The following is a 14,822-nucleotide window of genomic DNA, read 5'->3' as shown; positions in this document are numbered from 1 at the left end:
TTTCAAATGTAAGAAAATCTTTCTCCGTTTGCTTCACAGTGTGTGCCAATCTGCAACCTCCGTAAAGACGGCATGACTAACACCCTCCGCTAATCTTTAAAAAAAAAATACAGATTATCCAAGATAATATGTTATTATCCTGGTATACACACATTTCTACAGTCTCCAAACAGACTTCATTAGAGCTAATATCAAACAACGCGAGACGCTGAGCCGAGCAAACTGATTACCGCTCGGTGTTCGTTATATTTACGATGACGGCAGATAATCAGGTAAATCGTGCACATTATTAAATTATGTGGCGGCATCATAATTGTGCTTGTGTTCAGAATTACAAACATTTCTGCTCCATGTAAGAAGTGAAACCTGTGTGCACGCTGACTGACTGGATGCATCGCCTGCCTCTGCAGAAATTCTTCACGTCCTGTCAAACTGCATGCTTTCTTCCCTCCGGAGAACAATGCATATCCAGTCGATGTGGTTTTGAATGACACTAGTGTGTGTGTGTGTGTGTGTGTGTGAGTGCAGATTTGCGTGAGGCCCCACTGTATGCGTGTTCGCATGCCACGCGTCAGTCACTGCAGTCCGCAAACACGAGCACAATGTCTTACAGTATGTTTGGGCTGAAGCTGGGACAATTGCTGATTGTCTGGTGTGTTTTCTCTTCTTCTTCCCTCCTCCCTTTTCATGTCCACGTTTTGACTACAATCAGGTTTTCTTCTTGATCCTTCAGTGAGCCAAGGAGCAGCGTACAGTCCAGAGGGCCAGCCGATGGGCAGCTTCGTACTGGACGGTCAGCAGCACATGGGGATCCGACCAGCTGGTAAGCGCCGCGCCACCTCTTCGTCCCTCCTCCCTCCCTCATGCTTGCTACACCAGTCTCCACTATCACCGTCAGTTACTCTGCATGTGATCAACGCTGACTCTCTTGTTTGTGGCATGAAATTTAGTCACCTCAGCATGGAGTAGCTCCCCCACTTGGTCACACTGAACATAAAACTAAAAACCACAGTAAACCCCTCGCCCCCCACCACCACCCCACCATTGCTCACCTTTGTCTGCTGCTTGCTTATTTCCTCTTGCATCTTTGAAAAATCCCTGACAAATAATCATAAAAAGTGATTTGTGGGAGGCGAAAATCAGTGCCGCTTCATCGTATCTTCCATTTAATCAATCTAACCAACTTCACCCTCTGTGATTCAAACTCACGCTGACCCTTTTCTGGCTTTTATCTCCTCTTTTTAGGGCCTATGAGTGGAATGGGGATGAATATGGGCATGGATGGGCAATGGCACTACATGTAACCTCCATCTTGTAAAGCAAAAAAGAAAAGAAAAAGGGAAGTAAGTACTGGGCTCTTTTCCTGATTTCTCTTTGGGAATGTGGGTTTAATTCTGCCTAGCAATTCCTTTTCACCTCACCATCACTCCCACCCTGACCATACATAATGAGCAGGTTCCAAATTCAAGGTGTAGTTCCTTTCGAGTTTCTACAGAACAGACACAATTTACATCACACTGAAAATTAGTTATTAAAAAGTACAGTTATTTCTGTGGTATATCCCAGAATTACAGCTAGAGAAAACGTGTGCAAAGTTCAAAGTTCATGTGCATTCAGTGGAAACAGGAACATGGAGTTGGTATTTCTGACATCCAACTACAAAAAATACATCTAATAACACTTTGATAAAACATGAGCCTCCCTGCTAACTTGTTTCGGCAAACCAAGTACTGACAACTGACACTGCACACCTGTGTGAGCGTCGTCTATCCTGTCCAACAGATATCTGTGGGGTATATTTCCAGATTTTGTCCTGCGTTCTTCCCAGTGGGTTCTCTGGCCACTTTTGTTTACTAGCTGTTCCTGTCGCGGTCTTTCTGCTCCAATTTTGTTTGGGTTTTTTTTTTATTTGGGGGGGGGGGGGGTACTTTCATTCCCAGTTGAAGGTCTACTGCATGTCTACAGCTCTGTGATGCTAACACTAGCATATGTAGTGTAGCATTGCCAGTCAATGGTTGGGTTTTTTTTTTTTTTTTTTTTACCGGAGGTACCAACTCAACTCAACTCTTATTGCTTTTGGTACCGGGTGCTTCCTTTTCCACTGCTGATTGTAGTACCGCTAACTCGTCATACCAACGCCACATGAAGCTACTGTGACATCATCTTCTATGTGACACAAAAGAAGAAGAATACAACACACACTAAAAAATGAATTGTTTAGCTTTTGTATTATGATACAGTACAGACAATGCTACTTGCCTAACAATATTTTTAAGTTGGCGGGTTTGTACAGGACATTTTTTTGTATCCCATCTCACGATTCTAACTGCAGTGATTTCAAATCAACATTTGGTATTGCTTCAGTTTGCTTGAAACTGTGATAACAGCACCAGCTACTGGATATGAGGTTTGACCAATGGAAAACTGAAAAAGCTGGGTAGGGTAGAGTCGAGTCAAACTGTGTTGGATCAAGCAGGTATCATCCAATGTAAAAGTGCCACATCACATGGCCACAGAAGGTGTGTCAAGGCTTCTTATTGCTGTATTTTACCCCGCGTGGATCAAAATCAAGCCTTTGAACCAGTTGGTGGAATGAAAACGAAAACCAGAAACTTCTGGTATTTTGCTACGAACAAAAATGAAACCAGAAACTTTATATTTTTGTATGTTCAGGAACAGAACCATTTATTTGAAATAATGGTAACCGGTTAATACCATTATTTAGTTAGTTCTTGAAAAGATTTCCGTTTACAATGACCCGGTGAGGACGGCTGGCTACATTAATGCTCCACACCCAAACAGTTGGTGGTGGTAATGCACTGTGTAAGTTTGCAAACCGCCAATAAACTCGACAGAAGAAGAAGAAGAAGACCCAGTGAGGTTCAGTTCCGCCTGTCATTTATTTTGGATGTTGTTGGCGGGACAAAACACTGCCATCCCAAGTTTCATGAAGAGAAATGCACCTAGAATAGACAAACATGGAGGGACTTCTTTAAAAACACTGCATTTTTTGGGGTCATAATTATGCTTTTTTGTTTTTTTTTTTTGTTTGTTTTTTTTTGTCTTGGTGGATCAAATGGGATTTATTTTTGTTGCAAGCACAACGCTGAAGTACGTCAGATGGCTGAACACTGGCAGGAATATATTTCAACTTTTAAAATAATTTATTTTTCTTGTTGTTGACGGGACAAAGACTGGAGTTCTCTGGTTCGGGCTGAGAAACTCACCCGGGGCAGACAAACACTGAGGGACTTCTTTAACAATCCTGCATTTCTTCATTAATTTACACAAAAAGGAATTAAAGTATTTCTCAGATGTTGTCTTCCAAAATAAAAATGTCTTCTCGTCAGGCTGTGATGATGAATCCGACTGAAACGACGTAACAGGTCAGATTAAGACTTTATATTTAGTCAGTGTATGAATGGTTTTAATATTTTAAACAGTCGGAACTGTATGAATGGTCGCGTGAGGACTGTAGCTTTAGCTGCTTAGCCAATCAATGGGTAGGTACCTCAGACTGCGAGGCGGAGAGCAACACACCGTGTCTTTTAAAAACATAAGAAACAATTCAATCAATTTCAATCAATTTTTTTTTATATAGCGCCAAATCACAACAAACAGTTGCCCCAAGGCGCTTTATATTGTAAGGCAAGGCCATACAATAATTATGTAAAACCCCAACGGTCAAAACGACCCCCTGTGAGCAAGCACTTGGCTACAGTGGGAAGGAAAAACTCCCTTTTAACAGGAAGAAACCTCCAGCAGAACCAGGCTCAGGGAGGGGCAGTCTTCTGCTGGGACTGGTTGGGGCTGAGGGAGAGAACCAGGAAAAAGACATGCTGTGGAGGGGAGCGGAGATCGATCACTAATGATTAAATGCAGAGTGGTGCATACAGAGCAAAAAGAGAAAGAAACAGTGCATCATGGGAACCCCCCAGCAGTCTACGTCTATAGCAGCATAACTAAGGGATGGTTCAGGGTCACCTGATCCAGCCCTAACTATAAGCTTTAGCAAAAAGGAAAGTTTTAAGCCTAATCTTAAAAGTAGAGAGGGTATCTGTCTCCCTGATCTGAATTGGGAGCTGGTTCCACAGGAGAGGAGTCTGAAAGCTGAAGGCTCTGCCTCCCATTCTACTCTTACAAACCCTAGGAACTACAAGTAAGCCTGCAGTCTGAGAGCGAAGCGCTCTATTGGGGTGATATGGTACTACGAGGTCCCTAAGATAAGATGGGACCTGATTATTCAAAACCTTATAAGTAAGAAGAAGAATTTTAAATTCTATTCTAGAATTAACAGGAAGCCAATGAAGAGAGGCCAATATGGGTGAGATATGCTCTCTCCTTCTAGTCCCCGTCAGTACTCTAGCTGCAGCATTTTGAATTAACTGAAGGCTTTTTAGGGAACTTTTAGGACAACCTGATAATAATGAATTACAATAGTCCAGCCTAGACACACACTAGAAACACACTGCTTCACTTTAAATACACAATAGCTGATCAGCGTGGACCCTCTTTCTTTTAAAAGGCTTTATTTTACTCATTGTTTACTCAAGTTCTAGCTTCTGCTGCCTGCTACAGCACACTCTATTGTCTCTTCCGTTTTTCGTGGTAGCATTACAGCGCCACATACAGGTCTGGCATATACAGCATTTTCAGTGGAACGTTATCAACTGGTTCAGGAATGATATTTTTTTGTCCTAACCAGTAAGGGAACATCAATTTTGGGGTCAAACCCAAAACCAAAAAAGTTAAAACACTGTTTCTGTTTGGAACGAACCAGAAACAAAAAAATTCTGGTTCAAAGCCCTGAACAAAATCCTAAATATTTTCCAGATAAGACAAAATTTCATAATACTGGCAGTACAAGATACAAGAATACTTAGAAATCAAAAGATAGTGGTGCAGAAGAAATTTTCTCTCATGACTTAAATGGTAAGAACAACAACAACAAAAAAAGATCAAAAGCGACGACACCTTTAAACAGTTACCAGCTAGGATACAGGGCTGAATGGAGAACTTGGGAAACAGGGGACCCATCCTGGGGGAGAGAGGGGCCGACTTGTGGCGCCAGACAGCGAGAGAGACAACAGAAGAAGGAGGGGAAGAAACAAGCTGGCATGGCATGCACAAATTTATTTATCACAACAGCGCCATCACTCTCCCCATCCTGGACAGCCAATGCAAATGTTGGACATTTAGGGAAAAAATAACATCTCCTGGGGAAGGGGCTGACAGGGAGAAATTAAGCAGGCTCCAGTGAAGCGATAAAGAAGGAGAAGTGAAACTGTCCTCCGAGTGACATAAATCTGTCTGGGGAAGGATTGATGCCCAAATTATCTTATATGCAAAGACGGGAACACCGCAGTACATTACAGTCCCCGAGCGAGATATACGGGCCATGGGTGACACGGCCGATCCTTCACTGGGATTTTGGTTTGAACCGTGTGAAGGGAGGAATGAGTGGAGGGAGCATGGGGGGGTGCTATGTGTTTTGATTATTTTTTACTGGAGGGAGACGATTTAAGGGGGGGCGGGAGCCTTCGCCTGACCTGAGATTCACAGACAAGAGCGGGGAGACGTGGAGGTAAATTTATAAGGGTGTAGACATTAGCATGTCAGCGCTAAAATAAAATAATAATAAAAAAAAGGTAGATCTCACTCACACGTACCGTCTCGCATGCACAATCGCCGCCATGGCTAAATGGCTGCAGCCTGATGAAGCAGGCCATTCCCGCTATAGCGCCACACTGCTGACATTTGAAGAATCAAGACGTATCACATCCCAAAGGCGGCGGGGCAGGAGAGATTTTATTTAACACCTTAACTCCCTTACCCAATGAGGCATAATATAATAACACTTACCTTGATTAAAAGAACCCTATATATGTAAATGGAGACAGGATTTTTCAGAGGGTCACAGCGGCAGTTCTACCGACAGACATCATTTCACCCCTCCAGTCCTTCCTTCCTCTCTCTCTCTCTCCTCCTGTGTTTCTCTGTGTCTCTCGCTCCTCATCTCTCATCTCATTCTGCTAATGGCAGCAAAAGGATGAGGGGGGGAGCAAAAAAAAAAAAAAGAAAAAAGAAAATCAGGAAGCAATGTTCCCTAAAACAGCCACACAGAGACAACATTTGCTCAGGTTGGCTAATTCTTAATAAAGGGGCTATATAATTTTGAGAGGATTTAATTACGTAACATACTTTATGCTTCATGACCAATTACATTAATAGCTTAATACAGAGGAATATTATCCTCTCTTGATTTGATTACACAGCCACACAATATGGTATATTTGGTACTTAATTACAGCCAGCCACTGAGCAGGACCGCCGCGCCAAAACCAGCCATGGAGAGCGCGAGAGAGGCCCGGTCTGTGCGCGGTTATTGTCTTCAGATGGTTTTACCACTCTCGTTAATAAAGAAGCAGTGGGGGGGGAGTCACATCTACTTAACGGAATGACTACATCTTACAAATCCGGAGATTACCGTCGTATGGCGTCAAAAACATCAGGAGCGTCGTCCTGCAGGAGCGGCTCTAGGTTATGCAGAGGTGAGGGCACCCGTCATACCCACCCTGCACACAGCGTGATTTATTTACTTTATGACTCCTGTAGTGAGGTTTTAAGAGAGCGCCTCTGACAAACATGTGCATTTCAAATGAAGTGACACGTTAAAAAGGGGGAGTGTCAGAAGACGGCACACCTTTCAGCCAATGAGACCGCTCATTAATCTTGGCCTTTGCTATCCTGTTTCTTTCTCTCTCTCTCTCTTCTCACTGTGGCCCCACTGGTGTAATTTCTTAATTGCAGTGTACGAAGGTGGAGGAATGCGGAGAGTGAGCATGCCTTGTGACCTTGCAGCGACCTCTCCCCTTCCATTACAGCTTCTAATCCCCAGAGGTTCACATTACAAAGCAGGCCGGCCCAGACCTGGACCCCCTGGCTCCAGCGGGACCCCCTGCTCTGACGTGTCCCTCTCCCCAAGGTCCAGTCCCAGACCAGCCACGTCCCCACACTCCAGTCTCAGGCTGGGCCAAACAGTGGCACTGTGGAGCCGTCTCTGTGTCCTGGGTTGTGTCTCAGTGTGGGAGATACTGGCATGCTGAGGTCTCTAAACATATGAACTGGACTCCATCATAGGAGCCATCAACAGAGCCTGCCCTCCCTTCCTGTCCTTTCTGTCTCCATTTCCTTTCATCTTTGTTACACTTCAGCTCCCGTGTATCAAAGAGCAGCACTTGTTTTACTTACCTCCTTAAACCAGCAGCGGCCCAGGGGTGAGCCCAGTGGTCTGGAAGTATTGTTTCTGATGTTTTTTACTTGTTTCGCAAGAATTTTTTTTGTAAGAGCCTAAGCATGATATTTTATTACCACACAATCCTACGATAAATCCAACAAATGTACAAGCTAGACGCAGAGCTAAAGTGTAGCTTCCGTGCCTCCAGATGACGTCATTTCTGGGAGGGCTTTACTTTTAAAGTCCTTCTCTAATTTAACAGCAGACTAGTAGTGATGTACTGATTCACTCAACTCACAATTTGATATGATTCATGATTCTGAGTGCACAATATGATTTCATCTTCTTTTTTTGCAGACATTGCATTTGTATAAACTTTGCAAAACAACACATGTCCTTTTCTTAAATTGCAAGTGAATATTATACGCTGAACAAAACTATAAAAGCAAAACTTTTTTTTTGCTCCCATTTTTCATGACCTGAACTCAAAGATCTAAAACATTTTTTATATATAGAAAAAACCTATTTCTCTCAAGTATTGTTCACAAATCTGTCTAAATCTGTGTTAGTGAGCACTTCTCCTTTGCCGAGATAATCCATCCTACCTCACAGGTGTGACATATGAAGACGCTGATTAGACAGCATGATTATTGCACAGGCGTACCTTGGGCTGGCCACAATAAAAGGCCATGTTGGGGGAAAAAAAGTGAACTGGCATTTTTTTTTTGGGGGGGGGGGGGCATGCAAAAATCAGTTTCAGCACAGTAGCCATAATTTTTGTTTTCAGTTTACCCAACACTTTTTACTTCATTTTAAGCAGCATCACAAAAATTCACAAAATAAAGATTTCAAAAAATGTGTAACCTGAAATAAAACCCTTTGCTCCTCTAAACACTTTCAAGTTTTTAAATCATTAATGGACTTGAAAATGTGGACGGGACAGTGGAAAGTGAGTGAGGACAGTTTGAGGCGATTTGGATGCGTGCATAGGAGGGATGGAGAGTATATAGAGAGAAGGATGCTGAGGATGGAGTTTCCAGGCAGGAGGAGAAGAGGAAGGCCAAAGAGGAGGTTTATGGGTGGGGTGAAGGAGAACATGCAAGTGGTTGGTGTGACAGAAGAAGATACAGGGGACAGCGTGGACATGTAGCGATCCCTAACAGGAGCAGCTGAAAGAGGAAGTTGAAGCTAAAGGCCCAGTCACACCTTGAGAATTTAGCCTGCGTATGCTACCGTATTAAAAACATGCCGAATACGCTGGGGTACATCTAATAAGTTATCAGTAAGTTTTGTATAAGTTAAAAGGACATTGAAGCACGCTGGTATACATCGTTGTACGGCGAGTTCATCGAATAATTTAGTGAAGGCACAATATTTTTGACGCATTCCAGTGTATGGCTCATACGTGGGTCATAAGTTGTAGTAAGTTATACGATTGTTGACACACATTACTTGAAAGTTACTCAAAAGTTGAACTACATCGAGATAATGCCTAGTGTTCACAAACATGAGTAACTTGTTTTGAGCCTATGTTTAACTTATTTCCAATGCATATTGACATATGTAGACGCATTTGATGTGACAACTCACTGAACAAGTCAGCTACCGTATAATGACGTATTGTGCATTTCCACTACAGGTACCAAAATAACTAACCCATGCTGTACCATTTTTTACAGCACCCTCCGGGTGGGGTCCCAAAATTATGGACCAGTTACAAAAGGGAGGTGCTAACTCATTGCTGTGCACTGATTGGCTCAACAACTGAAAGCTGCAGTACTCATACGAACAGTTCAAACTGTTTCAAATATTAAAACCATTCACACACTGAGTAAATATAAAGTCTTAATCTTACCCGTTACATCGTTTCACTTGGATTCATCATCACAGCCTGATGAAAATTTATCCACATAAAACGCCCTTATTTTAGAAAACTGCACCTGAAAATGCTTTAGTTCCTTGTCGTAGTTGAAGAAATGCAGCGTTTTAAAAGAAGTCAGTCTGTGTTTGTCTGCTCCGAGTGTGTTTCACAGCCTGAACCAGAGAATGCCGGCGCTTTGTTCCACAAGACAATTAACTTATTTTAAAAGTTGAAAGAGTCACAGTGCCTCATTTATTCACGCCAGCGTTTACCACAGACATCGGTTGACTCTTCAGCATTATGCACGCGATGAAAATAAATCCCATTAAATTTTAAAAAAAAATTTTTAAAAATCTTAAATTATTCTGTTTGGCTTCCATGTGGAGGGGTGAGGCCACACGACAGCATACGCGCACTCGATGATGTGCATGTCAACATCTACATGCTCCACTTACCAAACAAAAGGGTGCTGCCGGCAGTGGAAACGCAAGCCAAGCCAGACTTAACCATTGGGACCTGTACCATACCGACCCAGACTGCTCGGTGGAAACGGGGCTGTCATCATACACTGGCTAAATCGTCAAGGTGTGACAGCTGCATAACTTATTCAACATAGCCAGCGTATTTGCCAAATTTATCATACGTCGGCATACATTGGCTAAATGACCAAGGAGTGACAGGTCCATAAGAATGTATGAAGTCAAGATTTTAAAAGGTTTTCTGTCCGCTGGTACAAATTAGAGTAAATATCTGCTTTCTCGTGTATTCAGGAGTAACAAATCTATACTTTTGATTCCCTCATTTAGGTGGAAATTGCTCCAAATCTCCAATAGGTCACAAAGTGTTAAAATATTGTCTTTCAGGGATATAACAAACCTTCAACACCTTACTGATAGCTGCGAGTCTTAAATTATTTAATAACTTCTTTAAAGGACTCTAAATCAAATATGTTCACAGAGACACTTCCCCAGGAGAGAACGTCTGTTTGGATTGTCTCAACATCCAGCTGGGGAATTGACTGTTCCACTTGTAAAAGTATTAGCACTTTTCCACATCAATACTGCCGCTTGGTTTTCCTCACATCCTCCAGGACTCCAGCGCCTATGAGGATCACGTTCCAACCTGAGACCAGACCACAACGCTACTGAGCATTGTAAACCACTCACCATAGCCCAAAAATAGCCCCGGCACACTAACATCTCTCTTTACTTGCAGAAGCTCCACTCACGGACTGGCTGTCATAAAATCTGTCGAGGTCTTTGGGTCTAAATTGAATTAAGCTGCGTTAATGGGGAAAGAACGTGTTTTATTGTCTCCATAAATACGTTTCTTTCTCCTTTTTTTCCAGGTCTGCCAGGCATGCCAGGGGAGTACGTACCTCAGAGCGGTCCTGTGGGCATGAGCATGGCCCCGCCCACTTACCCCCCTCCTCATCAGATGACCTGTCACCCCTCTCAGCTCCGACACGGACACCCTCTGCACCCGTACCTGCCCGATCATCACCACGCCCACCACCCTCACCCTGCCATGCTGATGCACGGAGGACCTCCGTCACACACGGGAATGACCATGTCTGCACAGAGACCCCCTTTGCTCATGACCTTTGACCCCAGTATTGGAGGACAAGGCCTGGACGTCCACGCCCAAATAGCATAAGGGAACTTTTTCTACCACAGAAACAGCAACTACTATGAGGAAGAAAAAAAAAAACATTTTAAAAAGATGAAAAAGAAAAGAAAGCAGCAGCAGCCCACAATAAATCCTATTTTGAGACTATTTTTAAGAATAAAAAGCAAACTCTTTTGACCAGAATTTGACACTAAAAGAAACAGAATTCCAGATGAGCTGATAAATTTTTTTTAACTTGTCAATTTTGTTACTTTCATCCAAACAGAGGACCAAGCTGACAAGAACACTTTGTAAAAGTCTTGGGGGCTTTTGGTAAAAAAAAAAAAAAAAAAAAGATCAGCACACAGGATGCTTTGACACGCACACGTGTGCAACGCAAGGACAAGAAGCACACACACACATACATATATACACACACGTGCACCATCATGGACATGTTCTATACACTTTCATGTGATGAGCTCAAACACTTCAAAATAAAATCACTCTGGAAGATTTAAAAAAAAAAAAGAAACAACAGAAAGACTCCAAGAGTTATAACTACTGTAGTATAAAAAGTATAGATAAATAAGTTAAAACTTGTGCGTTCTTTTTTGTTTTGTTTTTTTGGGGGGGTGGGGGGGGGGTCACATTGTTTGTTTCCTGAGCTAGGTTTAGAATTAAAGGTTAACCTTTCTTCTCTCTCTCACACTGTGTGTGCTCCTTCCTGGAGGAGAAACTGTCTCGCAGCACAGCACTATAAAAGAAAAGGAGAAAAAATAAAGAAGAAGAAGATGGAACATCTCAAAAAGGCTCCACACCACAGAGGGCAATCTGGTCCTGTCCCCTGTAAGAACGGGGCATGATGGGGGGGAAGGCTGTTAAATGACACCGGATCTCTCCAGAAGATTCAGTATGAACATTTGTCATGCCCCACTTTTTTTTCATGAATGAATGTTGCCCTGTAGGTTTTAACAGGAAAAAAATTTGTTTGAATCGCCCAAGCACTGGATCGTGTTGGTTTTATACATTTTTATTTTAATATTATTTTTTTTTTATTTTTGTTCCCTGGACTCTCGTCAGTTAGAGCAGACTGAAGGAAGCTTCAAAATGGAAAAGCAACATCCTGCAGCGCTTCTTTTTTTTTTTTTTTTAAACCTACGGATCAACATTGTTGCCATATGGACAATATATATACTGATAAAAGTTGATTCTGTGGCACTGGAGAAGCATTTGATGGTTGATGCACCAAAAAACCTAAAATAATAATAAAAAAAGGTTAAAAAAAAACTTAAATTATGAACTCAAAGCTTTTTGGGGGGTGGGGGATAAAAGCTGAGAGAATATTGTAACAAACTTCGTACAGAGTTCAGTCTATTAATTGTTTCATGTTCGATATTCTATGTGTTTACCTCAATTGAAAAAGAATGTTTTTGCTAGTTTCAGATCTGCTGTGGCATTGATATTGTATGTCCATGAATTCCTTCCTTTTTCAGCACGTGTTCCTCACTAGATGATAAGATGCCGTCTCCCTTAAGCTTTGTCAAAAATACATTAAATACTTGTATGAGGACTGTGACGTAATGTTTAAAAGGTGTTCAGTCACAAATGCTGTAATAAATATTTCATTTTTGATTTTTGGTAGATTTTTGTGTGATTAACTGTGTTATAAACAGTTTGTTGCCATTTTAGCTGTAATCATATTCACTGACATCATCATCATCATCATCATCATTATTATAAAAACATGTTTTAGGTGCTTGAATTTCTGTTAACATGGTCTTATTTTGGGTTTTTGTTTCATTTTTTGCCTTTAGTGATAAAAAAAATATCTTAATTTAAATCCCCCCCCCCTTTTTTTTTTTACTTGTCACTTATTGAGCATCTTAAAAAGACATTCACAAATTATGCTTCAAATATCTGTTGCCATAGCAATGTATTGAGGCACACAAATATGTCATCCAAATGACAAATAACCAAATCAAACGGCAATGTTGAATTACAGAGCAACGTCACTGATGACCCATTTTAGTTTGGCCCAAAAGATAAACTATCAGCTGTCATGTGGCATATAAGAAAAAAATTGCATGTGACATAATTTGCATTAAATGGATAAAAAAAAGTTGACAGTTACAAAACAATACATTTTTTGTGAATTTATTGGATACAGCCATTCTCAAGTGTTGCATAATTTACAGTAATAAATATGAATTTACAAAAAGTGATAAGAATATGCAGTGAAAAAAATTAATTAATAATAAATATATATATATATATATATGTATGATTATTTTAAATAGATTCACCTTGCACTCCATTCCTGGGTTTTAAAAAATAGAGGATTTTTTTTAATAAATCCTAGTGTTTGTGTGTGCTGATTTTTAGCGTTTAGCAGCGCCGCCTGTCGGCCTAATATGGTCCTGCGCTTTAGTCTTCCACAGATGGGCTTTGATATTTTCCTCTGTGTGCACGTGTGCCCGCGGCCATCCAACCGTAGCCTCAGTCCAAAAATGACATCAATTCTGCTTATATATAGAAACTTCTGCCTCCTCCATGACTTGCAAATTACGTGATATAAAACAGTTATCTTTATAAAAATTCATAATATTGTTATTATTATAGTTTATTTTCTTATACTTTTCTTCTTTATATTAGAAAATACACACTACTGAATCTGTGTATTCTACTTTGTGTATTTACAAAGTAACAGGAACACAACAACAACAACAACAATAATAATAACGGCGACAACAATAATTAATTATATTCATAGCAAAACTTTTAATATTATTAATGTTATATTTGTAAAATGTATAGTTACATGAATGAATAACATTATAAAGCGGCGTTTTTAAAAAGGCCAGGTTGAGATTTTTAGACAAATTAGAAATACACCTGAAAATTTTATTATCGTGATTTGCCTTCCACGGGGGGAAATTTTTTATTTCAGCAACAACTTGTTTATTTCTAAGTGTCTAAATACATCACGATCCGATTTATTTAATTAATTAATTAATTTATTTATTTATTTATTTATTTTACATATTATTTTGCAGTTACTCTGGCCTAAACTATTATTTAAATTGTATTTTATACGAACAAATTCTCGACATTTGGAATCAATGGGTTTATTTTATAATTAAGTTTTAATTTATCTGTTTTTCGTTTACTGCTGGTTTTTGTGCCTATTTAATTTTTCATTAAACGTACTATTAATTCTTATTATTATTATTGTTATTATTATTATTATTATTATTAAATGTTATTTAATTCACGCTAAATATTTCCAAACAATTTTCACAAGCTTGCAGTCGCGTTTTGTTTAGTTTGTCAGTGCAATTTTGAATTTTAAAATCGAGATGAACAATTTTTCATGTTTATTTGTATTTTATTTAGCTTATTTGCTGACCACGTGGTGTTTAAATTGCTTCCTTGTTCAAATTTAATATTTCATTTTGATTTGATGCAGGTTGCAGGAAGAAGTTTTTTCTTTTTTTTTTCTGTAGAAATCCTCTTTGGTCAGATGAAGACTGCACGGGCCTTCTGCACCTCCAAAATCCGACACATGTAGGCCTGTTGGTTCTGCATCATCTTCTCGCAACTATTTAATACCTAAAAGTGTTTTTTTTTTTCCTGTAGTCTATTATTCTGCGGATAGAACGGAAGGAAGAAGCCTTCCGTTTTTTGTGCGGAGATTATCAGATGAAAAAGAGAAAACGTGAGGATTACTGTGGTTGGAGAGGATTTTAATATTAATAGTTTCTCTCTCTCTCTCTCTCTCTCTCTCCCTCTCTTCTTTTCTTTTCTCCTTCCCCTCCCCCGATGAGACAGAAGGTAGATTGCCTGTGCTGCTTTCCTTTTGCCGATTCGGTGTGACAGGGATGATGGATGATCCAGCCGAGCTAAACAACTCCTCCCCTTCATCTCCTCCCTGTCAAAGCCAGTCCGGGCTGCTGCTCCACGAATAAAATAAGGAATATATTCCCTGTGCGCTGGCGCACAATACGGCCCGCTCCTCCGAAAGACACTTCAGCCGTGCAACAATATTAAAAAAAAAAAAAAAGAAAGAAAAGAAAAGAGAAAAAAAAAGGCCGTATGCATACGCGTTCACCACGC

At 40.5% G+C, this 14,822-nt stretch overlaps 1 protein-coding gene across 10 annotated transcripts in view; it reads left to right on the top strand.

The window, feature by feature from the left end:
- The window catches only part of meis2a (Meis homeobox 2a), a 149,432-nt gene extending 137,091 nt beyond the window's left edge, over positions 1 to 12,341 (top strand). For 5 of the 10 annotated variants that reach the window (XM_034195025.1, XM_034195029.1, XM_034195027.1 and 2 more), the window contains exons 11-13: positions 713 to 823; positions 1,246 to 1,343; positions 10,447 to 12,341. In XM_034195025.1, coding sequence (XP_034050916.1) covers positions 713 to 823; positions 1,246 to 1,304 — 170 coding nt within the window. In that variant the 3' untranslated portion in view covers positions 1,305 to 1,343; positions 10,447 to 12,341. The remainder of the gene's footprint in view (positions 1 to 712; positions 824 to 1,245; positions 1,344 to 10,446) is intronic. The other 5 variants (XM_034195028.1, XM_034195031.1, XM_034195032.1 and 2 more) reach the window with 3 other exon arrangements.
- Positions 12,342 to 14,822: the final 2,481 nt, after the last annotated feature.

This window comes from Thalassophryne amazonica, chromosome 19 (assembly GCF_902500255.1).
Source record: "Thalassophryne amazonica chromosome 19, fThaAma1.1, whole genome shotgun sequence".
In the NCBI taxonomy this organism is placed as follows: Eukaryota; Metazoa; Chordata; class Actinopteri; order Batrachoidiformes; family Batrachoididae; genus Thalassophryne; species Thalassophryne amazonica.
Note: the sequence above shows the minus strand (reverse complement) of the source record. Positions and strands in the feature narration are given on the sequence as shown.